General features: G+C 48.9%; 1 protein-coding gene across 5 annotated transcripts in view; it reads left to right on the plus strand.

The window, feature by feature from the left end:
* FBXO10 (F-box protein 10) overlaps positions 1 to 14751 on the plus strand; it is a 64357-nt gene that overhangs the window by 35363 nt on the left and 14243 nt on the right. For 4 of the 5 annotated variants that reach the window (XM_061200220.1, XM_061200224.1, XM_061200222.1 and 1 more), the window contains 6 exons: positions 1614 to 1750; positions 6427 to 6497; positions 8152 to 8304; positions 9490 to 9759; positions 11500 to 11810; positions 12934 to 13115. In XM_061200220.1, coding sequence (XP_061056203.1) covers positions 1614 to 1750; positions 6427 to 6497; positions 8152 to 8304; positions 9490 to 9759; positions 11500 to 11810; positions 12934 to 13115 — 1124 coding nt within the window. Of the gene's footprint in view, positions 1 to 1613; positions 1751 to 6426; positions 6498 to 8151; positions 8305 to 9489; positions 9760 to 11499; positions 11811 to 12893; positions 13116 to 14751 lie in introns of all 5 variants that reach the window. The other variant, XM_061200223.1, reaches the window with a different exon arrangement.

The raw sequence follows: 14751 nt of genomic DNA on the forward strand, positions 1-14751 counted from the left end.
GGCAGCGGTTACCCTGGTGAGTCTGCCAAATCCTTCAGGGGAAAATCTGAAAAGTGAGTAAGAATAGGAGAGCTTGCAGCATGAAACACTTTAAAGCAAACTAGAACTTTGTTTCCATGAAATCATTTTGGAAGAGAAACAGCTAGCTTTCTGTAGGATTGTATTTAGGCTGTAAATTAGCAATTAGAGTGAAACAATTTTATTATAATTTATTATAACCTAAAATTTTCATCACTGTCCAAAAGCAACTAACTGACTGAGAAACAGAAAAACTAGGTTTCAGATCCGGCCCTGCCACAAACATACTATATGACCCTGGGCCTGTTTCCCCGTTTGCACGGTATGAAAATCTCCAAGGGTCCTTGTAGCTCGTACACCTTCTGGTGACCTCATGCCTCATGGGACACCTAAGCTCCCTGGGGCTGTACCTTCCACAGGTCCCCCCCGAATGAGAAGGGAAGACTAGAAGCCAATGATCCACTCCTTCCCTGGGTGGCCCCTTGGGACTGCACTTAGAGTTCCCATGTACTGGGGCACTGCCCCCTTCCTGAGAGGTGGGCGCCCTGGGGCCTGGGGTGACATTGCCTAGCCAATGATCACGTGTTTTGGGGACTCTTTGGAGGCTCAGAAATTTTCAGTAGTGTGCATTGCAGATGAAGGGCAGGAGCCCTCAGCAGTAAGTGCCAGCATAACTACATCCCAAGAGTCTGGGTGGGGAAGACTCCTCTCTTGGGAGTCTCCCTCATAGGTGTCAACGTGTGCACCTGTGCAGAGAGGGCAGGGCCGCGTCCATTCACTTTGTTTTGTTGTTGTTGTTTCTTTTTTTTTTTTTTTTTTTTTAAATTATTTATTTATTTATTTATTTATGGCTGTGTTGGGTCTTCGTTTCTGTGCGAGGGCTTTCTCTAGTTGCGGCGAGTGGGGGCCACTCTTCATCGCAGTGCGCGGGCCTCTCACTATCGCGGCCTCTCTTGTTGCGGAGCACAGGCTCCAGACGCGCAGGCTCAGTAGCTGTGGCTCAGGGGCCTAGTCGCTCCGCGGCATGTGGGATCCTCCCAGACCAGGGCTCGAACCCGTGTCCCCTGCATCGGCAGGCAGACTCTCAACCACTGCGCCACCAGGGAAGCCCCTGTTTCTTTTTTTTTTTTAATTTTATTTATTTGTTTTTATTTTTTTACTTTTTGGCTACATTGGGTCTTTGTTGCTGCGCACGGGCTTTCTCTAGTTGCGGAAAGCGGGGGCTACTCTTCATTGCGGTGTGCGGGCTTCTCACTGTGGTGGCCTCTCTTGTGGAGCACAGGCTCTAGGTGCACAGGCTTCAGTAGTTGTGGCACACAGGCTCAGTAGTTGGTGGTGCATGGGCTTAGTTGCTCCACGGCATGTGGGATCTTCCCTGACCAGGGCTCGAACCCATGTCCCCTGCATTGGCAGGTGGATTCTTAACCACCGCGTCACCAGGGAAGCCCATTCACTTTGTTTTGTGCTAGGGATCTTCCAGCAACGTAGTTTTCTCTGCTGGTTCATCTTGGCCCTGCTGTGGGGCAGCAGTGAGCACTCTGCTTCTCAGTGGCGTGTCTGAGCTGCCTTCTGTGGTGTCTCATGTTCACTTGCAGTGTAACCAGATCCACCACGGCCTTCGCTCTGGCATTGTTGTCCTTGGCAATGGGAAAGGCATCATCCGGAACAATCAAATCTTTTCAAACAAGGAGGCTGGCATTTACATCCTGTACCACGGAAATCCAGTTGTGAGGTATGTGCCACTGTACCCAGACTATCCTGCTCACCCGTGGTCCCTCTTTCCTCTCTGATCTCTGTGTTTCCCTACTCTCTGTCTTTGCTTCATTTGAAACCATTTTTGTTTATGAAAACAACTGTACAGATGCAAGCAGGGAAGAGACAGACTTCACCCATAATCCCACCTCAGTCACACAACCTTTTGTGGTATTGCATCTGTGTTCTGTGCTTTTGTGTCTGTGTTTCCTTCCAGTTAACTAGGTGGGGCCATTCTATTCAGCAAACATTACTGAGCGCTTCTAATAATGATAACAAAGGTAAACAAGGGCAGACTCCGCTCCCTAGGAGCTTACTTTAGTCTGGAGGACATGTGTGCTCAGAAATAATGCTAAGATAGGAATGGCATAGAGATTTCAACTCACCTGACAACTCCGGTCAGTTGATTGTGGCTACCTGGGATGCTGTATTAAGATCTGGAGGCTACATCTGACCTCAGCATGCCGTGATCAATCAGTGGTGTAAGCTGTAGGTGGGAGGGGCCATGGATTTGCCTTACCATCTATCATATGGCGCAGACTGTGATAAATACTATCAGAGTGGTACCAAGAGAGGGGGAATCATTCTGACTAGGGGGCTGTGGGAGGCCTCATTTGGGAGGTGGCATTGGAGTTAGACTTTGAAATACGGGTAGAGCTTGGACTCTCATGGAGATGGGGAGTGGACATTCCTAGTAAAGGAAGCAGCATGAGTAAAGCAGCAGAGTGCAGCAGATTCAGGGCTAGCACACGGCCCACTGGCGCTTGAGAAAAAGTCTGACACAAGTTGTGACATTAGTATAAAACATCTTAAATTGGGACTGTCCCTGATAATCTTGGGTCCTTTGGTCACTGCAGCTTGAACGTTAAGGTTTTGAGTAGAAGACCCACACAGTTATGTCTGCAGTTTACAAAAATCACTGGCATTAATGTTCAGCAAATGTATTCTGAGAGTTTTTCCCTGCATTATTCCATGTGTACTTTTCCATGCTGTTGCAGGACCTTTGTATTTATCACTTTGGACAGTTTCAGAACTGTTCCATTGTTTTGATATTCCCTCATTTTTGAACCAGTCCTATTACTGTTCCTGTGGATTTTTTTTTTTTTTTTTTTGGCCACGCCGCATGGCTTGCGGGACCTATTACTGCTAGGCGTCTATTTTTTCACTGTTATAGACAGCTTACTAAAAACAATTAGTGATCACAGAGCTCTTTTTCCATCTTTCGCATTATTGCCTTAAGATAAGAGTATGGGTTTGCATGTATGCATGTCATTCATTTAACACACATTTGAGGGTTTATTCCATGTAAAGGGACAGCAGTATAAAAAGTGTGTACAAATAGTCTCTGCTCCGTGGAGCATGCAGTCTCATTCTGGAGACAGGAGCCATGAGGGAAGACTCACCAAAGCATATGCTTTATAGGTCTTCATGCAGCTGCAGAAGGAGCCCAGCCACAATTTCAGCTGAGCAAGTCAGGGCAGGGCACGTGGGGCGCTGACATTTGAGTTGTGCTTGAAGGATGAGGTGGATTTTATGGCCATAGAAAAGGCCATAAAATTCTGGGCCTGGGGCAGTGAAATTTGGGGTATGTCTGGGGAAAATGGTGTAAAAAATGTGGTGGTATGTCTGGGCATGTGATGCCTGGGGGGGTTGAGTAGATGATCAGCCTACAAAGTGGGGTTGATGCTGGAGCACGGAGGACCTCGAATACCAAGTGTGGTGGGTAGAATAATGGCCCTCCGGATGTATCCATTTCCTAATGCTTGGAACCTGTGCATATGCTGTCTTACAAGGCAGAAGAGACTTTGCAGATGGGACTAAGTATGTTGAGATGGGGAGAGTATCCTGGGTTATGCAGGTGGGCCCAGTGTCATCACAAGGGTCCTTAGAAGAGGAAAGCAGGAGAGTCAGAGTCAGAGAGAAGGAAATGTATCAACAGAAGCAGAGGTCAGAGTGATGAGGCCACAGGCCAGGAAATATGGGCAGCCTCTAGAAGCTGGAAAAGACAAGAAATGGATTCTTTCCTAGAGCCTCCAGAAGGAATACAGGTCTGCTGGCATCTTGATTTAGCCCCATCAGATCCATTTTGGACTTCTGGCCTCCTAAACTGGAAGATAATGAATTTGTGTTGTTCTAAGCCACTAAGTTTTTGGTAATTTGTTACAGCAGCCATACACCCAGAACTTGCGGGTGCTGGTGAACTGTTGAAGGGTTTTGAGCAAGGAATATTACAACCAGATCAGTGTCTTGGGTTTTTAAAACAGTCGCTTTGAGAGAATAGGTTGTGCTTTTTTCCTTTATGTTTCTTTGTGGTGGCGGATAGGGATCTGTGGGAGGGTACAGAATGAATTTCGAGATCGCTGAAGTGGCCTAGATAAGGCAAACCACAGCATATTTTTTTGCCGGTGAGTTATATAACCTATGGTGTTTCTCTTTTTTTGCCTTGGCTGCAAGGAAGCACAGGACTCAGACTGGCTCATCTGTCGTTAATATCCCATCCTTGGTTCTTGGAACAATGATCTGTCCCCTTTTCCTACTGTTTTCTGATACCTCTTTTATCTTTGTTCTGCCCACCCTATGTACACACACATACATGTTTCTCCAAGTGGCCATGGATCCTTTCTGAAGGTAAGTGAGATTTGTATTAAAAGTATACCACTCATGCATTTGCTGCTATGGCACAGCTCTCAGAAATATGGATGAGGCGTGCCTTGCCCAGGGACTGCATCTGACCCTGAATTCTAGAAGCCCAGAGTAACCATCAGCTGATTAAATTGTAATCACATCAAAGCAGATACTTCAGATCTGTCTGAATAAAAACGTAAGGATGTTTTTAACCCTGTTCTACTCCAAACACATAATGTAGATGCAGTTGGCATTTGACTTCCCCCGAAGGAAGTAAACCATTTGGACCCTGCCCTAGGAGATGGGAAGACTTATCAGCCAACTGCTAATCACTGGGGTTCTGTGAGGAGCCAGGCCCTGTGTTAGGCTCTGAAGAGCCAGGTGAATATTTGGATCTAAATCCTTCCGCTGCATGCATGGTAGGAAGTAGGAGGGCACCTCCTAAGAGAGGGGACCGGTGCCCCTCCAGTACGGAAGGAGAACACAGCATTCCTGGTGGTAAAAGTAACAAACAGCAAATGTGTATGCTCCAGGAATAACCCAGTTCTGCTAGGGTCTGGGTGTCACTGGCTCTGTATTTACAGGCAAGAAACCAAGGTAGAGAGACCGGAGAGGAATGCACATCCTTTAACATGCTCAGGTGTCTGGTTCTAAGGAACTCATTCACGAGGCCTTGCCATGGTAGTAGGGCTGTGTGTAGCCCAGCCCATGGGGTTTCACATATGTGTTGTCTGATGTTCTTAAAACCCTCTTTTTAAAATCTGGTTTTCTTCTTATAAGGCATGTCATTATTTTATGTTTTCATTCAGTGGATAGGCAACTGAGTTAACAGAAAATAAGCTAAAGAGTAGCTGCTGGATACAAACAGGAGACGGTAGGCTTGTTACAGGCAGAATCTGATTCAGGGACATAAATCACTCCCAAACAAGCTTAACACAGCCTCCTAGGAATTCTTGACACTACCAAGACTTTACCTGTGATCATGCACCATGATGACATTTGTTTAAAATGGTGTTTATACAAATAACAAGTATTGGCAAGAATGTGGAAAAAGGGAACCCTTGTACACTGTTGGTGGAATGTAAATTGGGGCAGCCACTGTGGAAAACAGTACCGAGGTTTCTCCAAAAACTAAAAATAGAACTACCATATGACCCAGCAATTCCATTCCTAGGTATATATCCGAAAACAAAAACACTAATTCAAAAAGATACATGCACTCCAATGTTCATAGTAGCATCATTCACAATAGCCAAGATATGGAAGCAGCCTAAGTGTCCATCAACAGAGGAGTGGATAAAGAAGATGTGGTATATAAACACAATGGAATACTACTCAGCCATAAAAAAGAATGAAATTTTGCATTTGCAGCAACATGGATGGACTTGGAGGGCATTATGCTAAGTGAAATAGAGAAAGACAAATACTGTATGATATCACTTATATGTGGAATCTAAAAAAATGCAACAAACTAGTTAATATAACAAAAAAAGAGGCAGACTCACAGATGTAGAGAACAAGCTAGTGGTTACCAGTGGGGAGGGGGGAGGGACAATATAGAGGTGGGGGAGTAAGAGGTACAAACTATTAGGTATAAAATAAGCTACAAGGGTCTATTGTGTAACACAGGGAATATAGCCAATATTTTATGATATCTATAAATGGAGTATAACCTTTAAAAATTATGAATCACTATATTGTACACCTGCAACTTAGATAATATGGTACAGCAACTGTACGTCAATAGAAAACATAATAAAACGGTGTTTATATGTGGATAACAGTCCAGAGAGGCTGCAGAGACATGGATATAATGATATGTGCTTCTGTGGCATAGTTGTAGGTTGTTTGGGGTCAGTGGTAACTGAAGATTGCTAACTGCCTGGCTCCTGGGGCTTGAGGAGGTGCTTCATCCCCCTGTGGACCTGAGTCATCTGGGAAGCCCACAAAAGAAGGCAGGCACCTTGGATGGGCTTTGTCTTTGATACATGACATTGGTCTGGTCTCACCTTTTGTCTTCTTCCATTCTAGCCGGAACCACATTTTCAAGGGCAGTGCAGCCGGCATAGCTGTGAATGAGAATGGCAGAGGCCTCATCACAGGTAGGGGTGGGACTGCGTGGAGCCGCAGCCCCCGGTGACCACAGCCAAGCCAACGTCCCAGGCTTCCCACCCACCCAGTTCTTCACCTCGACAGACTGGCCTCCTTGATAGTGGCTAGCACTTGGGGATGCCGGCTCCACGCACTGGCCATGCTTATCAGGCAGGGAGAGAGGGTCTGCTCTTTGCCAGGCCTGGTGCTTACAGGATCTGAATGGATGGCTGTTTCTGACATAACACTGTCAGAAACATTCATGCCACACAAACTGTCTGAATCCCTCCTCTTGGCTTTTACGGGCTTGTGCCTGCTCTGGCAGTCCATCCCCATTTCCCCTCTGCCTGGCCAACTCCTGCTCATTCTTTGAGTCTCAGCCTAAGTGTCACTTCCTCGGGGAAGTATGCCCTGACCTCCCATTATACATCTACACTCACTCTACCCAGTAGGCCTGCTCTGCAAGACATTTTACTTAATTTCTTGTGATCTGTTTAATGTCCGTCTCCCTTGCTGTGTCCTAAAAGGCAAGGATCAAGTCTGTCTGGTACGTCAGTGTAGCCTCAGCACAGAGCATAGCCATACCTAGGACATTAAGGAGATTCAGTAAATATTGGGCCAGTGAATCCCCCTGACTGGATCCAGCCTTCCTTCATTTATCGGACGTTTTTTGAGCACACGCTGTATGCGGGAGCTGGGGATACAGCAGTGAACAAAACAGATGATTTCTGCTGTCAGGAACTGACATTTTAGGAGGGGAAAAAAACAACATTTTTTTTCCCAAGGAAAGTCATATCTGAGGGTGATAAGTGCTTTACAGATAATTAAGGTGATAGAGGAACTGTGTGGGTATTTAGTGTTGTATGGTCAGGGCAGGCCTTTCTGAGAAGGTGACATGTAAGCCAGAAGCTGGATGATGGGAAGGAGCCCAGGAAAAGAACGAGGATTCCACACAGGGCTACCTGTGGGAACAGACTTTGCATGCCTGAGGAGCACAGAGGTTGCTCATTTGACTGCAGTGTGGTGAGCAAGGGGCAAGGAGTATGAGATGGGGTCCCAGAGGCAGGCAGGGAGGGGCCAGCCACACAGGGTCTCATGAGCCATTGCAGTCCTGTCGCAGGAGGCTGAGAGTCTGCCCTGCCACCATGCTGGGGCAGCAGTGTCCCAGGACACCCCTTCTAACTTGTGGCTCTTCAGCCCACTCACTCCCAGAGACATGGTGGAGGGGAGAGGAGAGGAAGGCTGTGGTCAGTCCAGAGCTGAGGCTGAGAAGGACAGGCTAGCGCCTTCCCAGGCGTGTGGGGGAATGGCTGGATTCTGCTTCAGCCCTCCCAAGGACAGCCCCCCAGGACAGACAGTCCTGCCTGGCCTTGGTCCAGGGACTCTAAAGCCAGTCTGTTCTTAGTCATCAGTCCTCCAGGCCGCTGGGTACAGTGGATGCTGGGGATATAGGAGACCACAAGACAGACACGAACCTTGCCCTTGAGGAAAGCAGACAGTAGACAAGTCCCTAGAAAGTCAAACACCAGACAAGGTTCGGGGTGCTGACTGCTGACGGGAAGGCCTAGGCGTCCTTGTCCAGACTTGCCTTTCTATCAGCTGTCCAAGTCCTCGTTGCCAGCACTGTAGGTGACTCTTGACCCTCTTTTCTGCCTCTTCCCATAGAAAATGTCATCCGAGAGAATCAGTGGGGAGGTGTGGACATCCGCCGAGGAGGGGTCCCCATCCTCAGGAGCAACCTCATCTGCTTTGGCTATTCCGATGGTGTTGTTGTCGGGGATGAAGGCAAAGGCCTGCTAGAAGGAAACACCATCTACGGTGAGGGCGCATTCCTGGGGGAGGGGTTTGGGGCCCAGCCCAGCCTGGAGGCAGGCAGCCCAGGTTCCATCTCCAGCCTGTGGGTCCTGAGAAAGTTGCCGCCTTTCCCTGGGCCTCAGAGACCTCATCTTAAAGAATAGCATCCATCTCAGGTCACAGCCACATAGACCCTCACAGAAGGCACGAGGCTCTCATAAATCACCTTCTAATCCAGATTGACCCCATGGGGTCAGCAAAGCAGAGGGCTTTATCCCCCACTTAAAACAGCAAAAGGCAGGAGTAGATCTTGCATAAGGCCAGGGCCATTTAATTCCTCACACATAGACATCTAACTTCTCTTATCCTTTCTTTTGATCCAGAGAACTAAAAATATAATGGGAGAAATAGGGTAATCGTAGAAGGAAAAGTGTTCTCACTCATTCTGTGACTTTGGGCAAAGCTTCCATCTTTCTGGACTGCATCTCTAATAATAATAATAATTATACTAACCTACATTCAGGCGCTGGACTCTTGCTGAGCCCTTTATATGCATTAGCACATTTAATCCTCATGACTACCTTCTGAGGTAGGTACAGTTATTAAACCCATTTTATTTTATTTTATTTTTTAATTAATTTTTTGGCCACACTGCGTGGCTTACAGGATCTTAGTTCCCCAACCAGGGATTGAACCCATGCCCCCCCTGCAGTGGAAGCGTGGAGTCCTAACCATTGGACCTCCAGGGAATTCCTGTAACCCCATTTTAAAGGTGAGGAAACTGAGGCACAGAGAGGTTCAATAACCTGCTCAGTGTCACACAGCTAGGAAGTGGTAGGGCTGGAACTCAAACTGAGGCCACCTCCATCTCTGTGCAGGGAGGAGTTGGGCTGGATGAGCTCTGAGGGCCCCTTTGGCAGTGTCACCGTGGGCTTGTGTGCTTCTCATCTGGAAGTGGGGCCTTGACAGTTCCCAGAGCACTTTTACACCCCATGGAATGATTGCAGTTGTGAGACTGACCTGTTATTACCCCTCTTGTATGAAGGAGAAGCCTGCAGCCAGGCCCTAAAGTGACTTGTCCGAGGCCATTTGCAAATCAGGGACTCCGTCTCCAGGCCAGCGCCTTTCCTGCTTCCCCTCTCGGGGAGGCACTGGGTGCTGCCTCGCCCATCACTCGGCCTCAGTGACCAGCTCCTTTCACTGTCCCAGCTAATAAGGGCTGTGGTGTGTGGATGATGTCGTCCAGCCTGCCCCACGTCACCAGCAACCACGTCAGCTACAATGGCCTGTATGGAGTGGCAGTGTTCAGCCAGAAGGATGGCTCCGGGGAGTCCCCTGGAGGCCACGGGGCCCAGGAGAACTTCGGCGAGGACGGGGACGCCACCCTCTGGGAGACGGAGCTGGAGAAGGATGACGACCTGCTGCGCCGGCCCATCACCGCAGCTCTGGTCGAGTCTAACACTGTTAATCACAACGGAGGTGAGTGCCCCTCCCCGCAGCCCCTGCTCCAGGGCCTCCTGTGCTCTGCCTGCCTTAAGGCCCTTCCAGCCTCATCAGCCACTTCCTTCAGCCACTTACCCGGTACCCCAGTGCCCTGGACTTCACGTGCCCCTGACTTGAATCCATTCTTTTCTGTTCCTACCCACCCCACCCTGCCTTCCTCTTGCTGTTTCTCTTGCCTGAAATTCCCTTTCTCCCATCCACACGTCCCAAATAACTCAGACCTCGGAGCCCACTGCAAATTCGCCCTCACCCTCTGTCTTTCTCTCCTTTGACCTGTCCTCTCCCCCAGCCCCAGTGGCACCTGTACAGGGGGCTGGGATTGTATTTGTTTCTGTGGCTGTTTCATCAACTCTGACAGGTTGTGAACTTGAGGCAAGGAACTGAATCCCACTCCTGTTGGTGCCCCCTCCCCTCAGTACCAATCCCACACCTGGCAGACACGTTTCCAATCAATTCTGAGACACATTTTTCACATTTTAACATCTCTGATGAGATGCACCTTACAGTTGATGGCATATCATGGTTTAATTGGCAGTGGTTTTCTTTCTTAGAGAACACAGAAAATAAGAGTATTGAAAATCCATGTTATCTTAAACTTGATTAAAAAAATGATAGTAGGTGTTTGATGTTTATTGAATTGGAAAAAAAAATTATTGTGAAGTTCATCCAACTCCACAGCTCCCAAACCTGGCTGATTATCAGAATTACTCTGGGGGGCTGATGGAGGAAGGCTTGTTAAAAAGAGGTCCCTGGGCCCTAGTAAGCTCATCCCCCTGGGAGTGGCAGAGGCAGGGAGATGGGTAGCCCGTGGCCCCAGCCCACTTATCCGGAAAATGAGTTCTGTCCCCTCCCAGTTCAGGGTTTCCTCTACATGGCCATGCTGTCCAGTAGGACAAGCAAAGCCACATAAATTCACAAATACTTGATTTATTTTTGCTGTTCTCAACCAAGCCAGGAGAAGCAATAGGCAGTTGGCACCAAAAGGTTCGGGCTTGCAAGCTCATAGCTCAGACTGCTCCCACATGACCCCACAGTCGGCATCCTCCCACAGCCTCCTCCCGGTGCTGCCGGTGCCTCTTAGCACTGGGGAGAACGCCTCCTCACCCCTGGTCCACCTGCCATGCTGCCTCTCCCCACGTGGCTCTAAGCCTGCTGGTTTTGTGCTTTTTTCTACAAACACATAGTGTCACTAAGAAATTTCTTATTTCTTAAGAAATAAGAAAACTTCCCAGAATAGTAGGGAGGCAGATTCTAGCTCATAATGGGAAGCAAAACAAACAACTTTCTAGCAGGTGGATCTGTCTGTCTAGAGGTGGAATGGGCAGCCTTGAGCAGGTAGTGAGCCTCCTGTCACAGGTGGTGCAGATGGGGGTAGGATGAGGCTGCTGTAGGAGGCATGCCAGTACAGGACGAGAGCCTGGGCCAGGTGACCAGCTGAGCCTAAGGAATCTCCTCACATCACGTTTAACTGGCCACTTCAGTGAGGACTTGGTGCAGAAGGAACAGAGTTTCCTTGCTGGTCCTGGGTTTCCTCCTGCTCTGTCATCCAGCTTGGAAGATGCAACCCCCAAGGGCTGGTTCTGCATGTTGCTGCCTCTCCTCCCCCTCCCCCTCTCCTGGGTGCACAATTCTGGGAAGGCTTTTCCTAGTGGTATTGTCAGCAGTGACCCTGGGACCACCCTGTGCTTTCTCTGCTCCCAACCCCTCTACCCACAGCTTCAGGACTCTATGTCCAGAGTAGTGAGGTGCTGCATGTCATCACCAACGTGATCCATGCTAACGGGGACAGAGGCATCACTGTGGCCCAGAGCAGCCAGCTCACCCGTGTGACCAACAACAGCATCTCCTGCAATCACCAGAGTGGGGTCAAGGTCGAGGCCCAGTGCAAAGTGGAGTTCCGAGGCAATGGTATCTATGACAACAGAGGCCATGGCATCATCACCAAGGGTGACAGCACTGTCATTGAAAACGACATCATTGGCAACCGGGGTAGCGGGCTGCAGCTGCTGCCCACGTCCGACACGAAGGTGTGTGTGTGTGTGTGTGTGATGTGTGTGCCTATGTAGGGCATGGCCCTAGGAGAGCCCTCGTGCCCTCTCTGCTGAGAAGCGGAACCTTAAACCCTCAGCACTCTGCAAGGGTGCTGCCAAAACCCAGCCTGGGAGATGCAGGGGGACTTCACGCAGGAGGGGACGCGGGAACTGGGCCCTGAAGGATGAACAGGGGGTACTGGCAGGAAGCTGGGGCGGTGGTGCCACCCGAGGTTTCTTCGTGGTCTTCAGTTCAAGATCAGGGCTATTTTAGCTCTCTTCTCCTAACAGAATAATCTCGCACAGGACCCGGTATGCAGTAGGTGCTTAATGGAGAGAAGTCTTGCCTCGGGGCCTGGGCACCCACTGTTCCCTGTATACCTGGAGTAGCCTTCTCTTCCCTTTTCCTACCTACCAAGTCCTACAGCTTGGCTCTCCCTTTCTTCTGGAAGCCCTTCCTGACCCCCCAGGCTGTTTGAGGTGCCCTTTTTTTGTACTTCTGAGGTGCTTACGCCCACCCTTCACAGGGCACTTGCCACAATGCTCTGCGTCTGTTCCTTCGCCTGTTTTTCTTCCCCACAGGACCTTGAGCTCCGAGCTCCGTTTTTATGCAAAGCACTGAGCTGGGTGCTAGGGTTTCAGTGTTGAGCCAGACAAACCCAATCCCTGCCCTTGTGAAGTTACAGTCGCAAAGCCTTTTTTCGGCTTTGTGACTTCATGAATCAGTGACTTCAGCAAGGAGTAAGGAATCCCTTGGCTTTGCATCCGAGCGCTGTGGGAGCAGCGGAGGGGAGGAGGGCTCGCTCTTGTCTCAGTTGGGTCGCCAGTGGCTCACACCCCATCTGCTGGGTCTTTGCACATTGTTCCTTCTTCCTGGAACAACTCTCCTCTGCTCTGTACCTGATAAACTCCTACCGCTTACCCATCACCTCCTCCAGAAAGCCTTTCCTGGTTCTCTCTGGGCTGGTCTCGATAGCCTTTCCCTGAGCTCGCATGGCTCAATGCTGACCTACCTAGCATGCTCTTACCCCTCAGTTTTATAACTGGTGATTCACTTACCTGGCTCCCCTACCAGTCTAGGAGTCCCTGAGGTGTGACAAGCTCTGGCTGCCTCTCCCAGGTAATAAAGAACCGGATCCATTCATTCCGGGCCTACGGCATTGCCGTGCAGGGCCGTGCCAAGGCTCTGCTGCAGGAGAACACCGTCTTCCAGGGCAAGACCAACAAGACCGTCTTTCAGCAGATCTCAAACAACCAAGAATGCATCATGCAGAACAACAAGTTCTTGGTCTTCAAGAAAAAGTAAGTGCATGGGGTTGCCTAAACCAATCTTCTAGAACCACAGTGAGGTCACTGGGGAAGCCAGGCTCAGAGACTGCAGCCGCCCTTGTTCCCTAGTCCTGCTAGCTTTCGGCTCTGGTCAGGTAAAGGCCTGTGCTTGGGTTTTGTGTCAGGCCTGGGCTGAGGACCTGAACCTGACTCCCTAGGAGGGAATAAGCTTTAAAATAGTCAGGGGTATGTGGTTTCAAATCTCACCTCTGCCAGTTACTGGCTGTGTGACCTTGGGCAAGTTACTCAACATCTCTGAGCCTTAGTAAAATCCAGTTAATAATGTCTGCTTTGTAGCACCAGTTTAAATAAGATCATGTGACCTAGCAGCATATCTGAGGTATCACAGAAGTGTTCATTGCTGTGGCCGCTGTTGCCCCTTGTTTCTGGTATTTCTGCCTCAATGTACAGTTGCTTCACACTCACCTTCCCCAAACCCTTGTCCTTCCCTGTTCCCCATTTTGATGACATCACCATCCATTCTGTTCCGGCAGCAAAACCTCTGCCTCTCCTTCTCCCTGACACTGAAGTTCAGTCAGCTACCAGGTTCTCTTGATTCTGCTTCTAAAATGTTCTTGTACCTGGCACCTCCTCTTCCCAACTGCTGCCACCCTTGTTCGGGTCAGCACCCCTCACCCTGACCCATGGCCCCTGTTCCCATTACCGCTGTTTCAGTTGTTTATGGATGGACTCCATTCTGGTTGGTTGATACTTTGCCATACTGGTTGCAAAAAAAATAATAATTAGTAATTATTATTGATACCATTGTTGTTGGTATCACTCCTGCACTGTTAATCCTTCTATCCTGTTGCAACAGCTTCCTGCCTGGTCCCCCTGCGCTTGGGCTACCCCCGACCTGCAGGCTGTCCTCTGCATCCTGCCAGAGTAACCTTTCTAAATCAGCTCTGGCCACGTCACATGCATGGTCAGAAACCCTGGATGGAGCCTCTTTTTCTATAGTAATGCTCTCTACTCTGTTTTTTTATTATACACTTTTTCAGTAACAAATATTTTTTGAGGAAACCCCCTCAGTATGTATATTTATATAGTCATAACTTATAAAGTATGATATAAGTAGAAATTCTAATATTATCTTCCCAAATCCCAGCAGATCATATTGTAGACTCCCTGGGGTCCACTTCCTCCTCCGGCTTTGGAGACCCCAGGGTACAGGGTACAGCCCAGACCTGTTGGCCTGGAATTGTCCCCTGTGCACTGTCCGCTCCTAATTTCCTCTCTCTTCATCGCTTCTTCTCAGGAGCTCACTCTGCTGCCAAACGCAAATGCTTGCAGATCTTTGAACATAGCCCCAGGCTTTTACTCACCCTACAGTAGCCAGCCTCTGACTCTACCCATACCTTTACAGTCCCACTCGTAATATTATTATCATAAAAATACGTAAAAGCCAATGTTGCTGGCTTAAGCAATTTAGGATTTGATGTGTGTAAGAGGCGATCCCTTGTAACTCAGGACAGGTTCCTTGTAACTTAGGACAGAAAGCCCTAATCAAAACATCACTACCATTTGATTTTCCCCAACCCTTCGTAATCTCCACAAGAGCTCGAGGGACTGGAAATCCACCAGCTTCTGTCCCATATAGATCTGCACT

This window comes from Eubalaena glacialis, chromosome 9 (assembly GCF_028564815.1).
Source record: "Eubalaena glacialis isolate mEubGla1 chromosome 9, mEubGla1.1.hap2.+ XY, whole genome shotgun sequence".
Taxonomy (NCBI): domain Eukaryota; kingdom Metazoa; phylum Chordata; class Mammalia; order Artiodactyla; family Balaenidae; genus Eubalaena; species Eubalaena glacialis.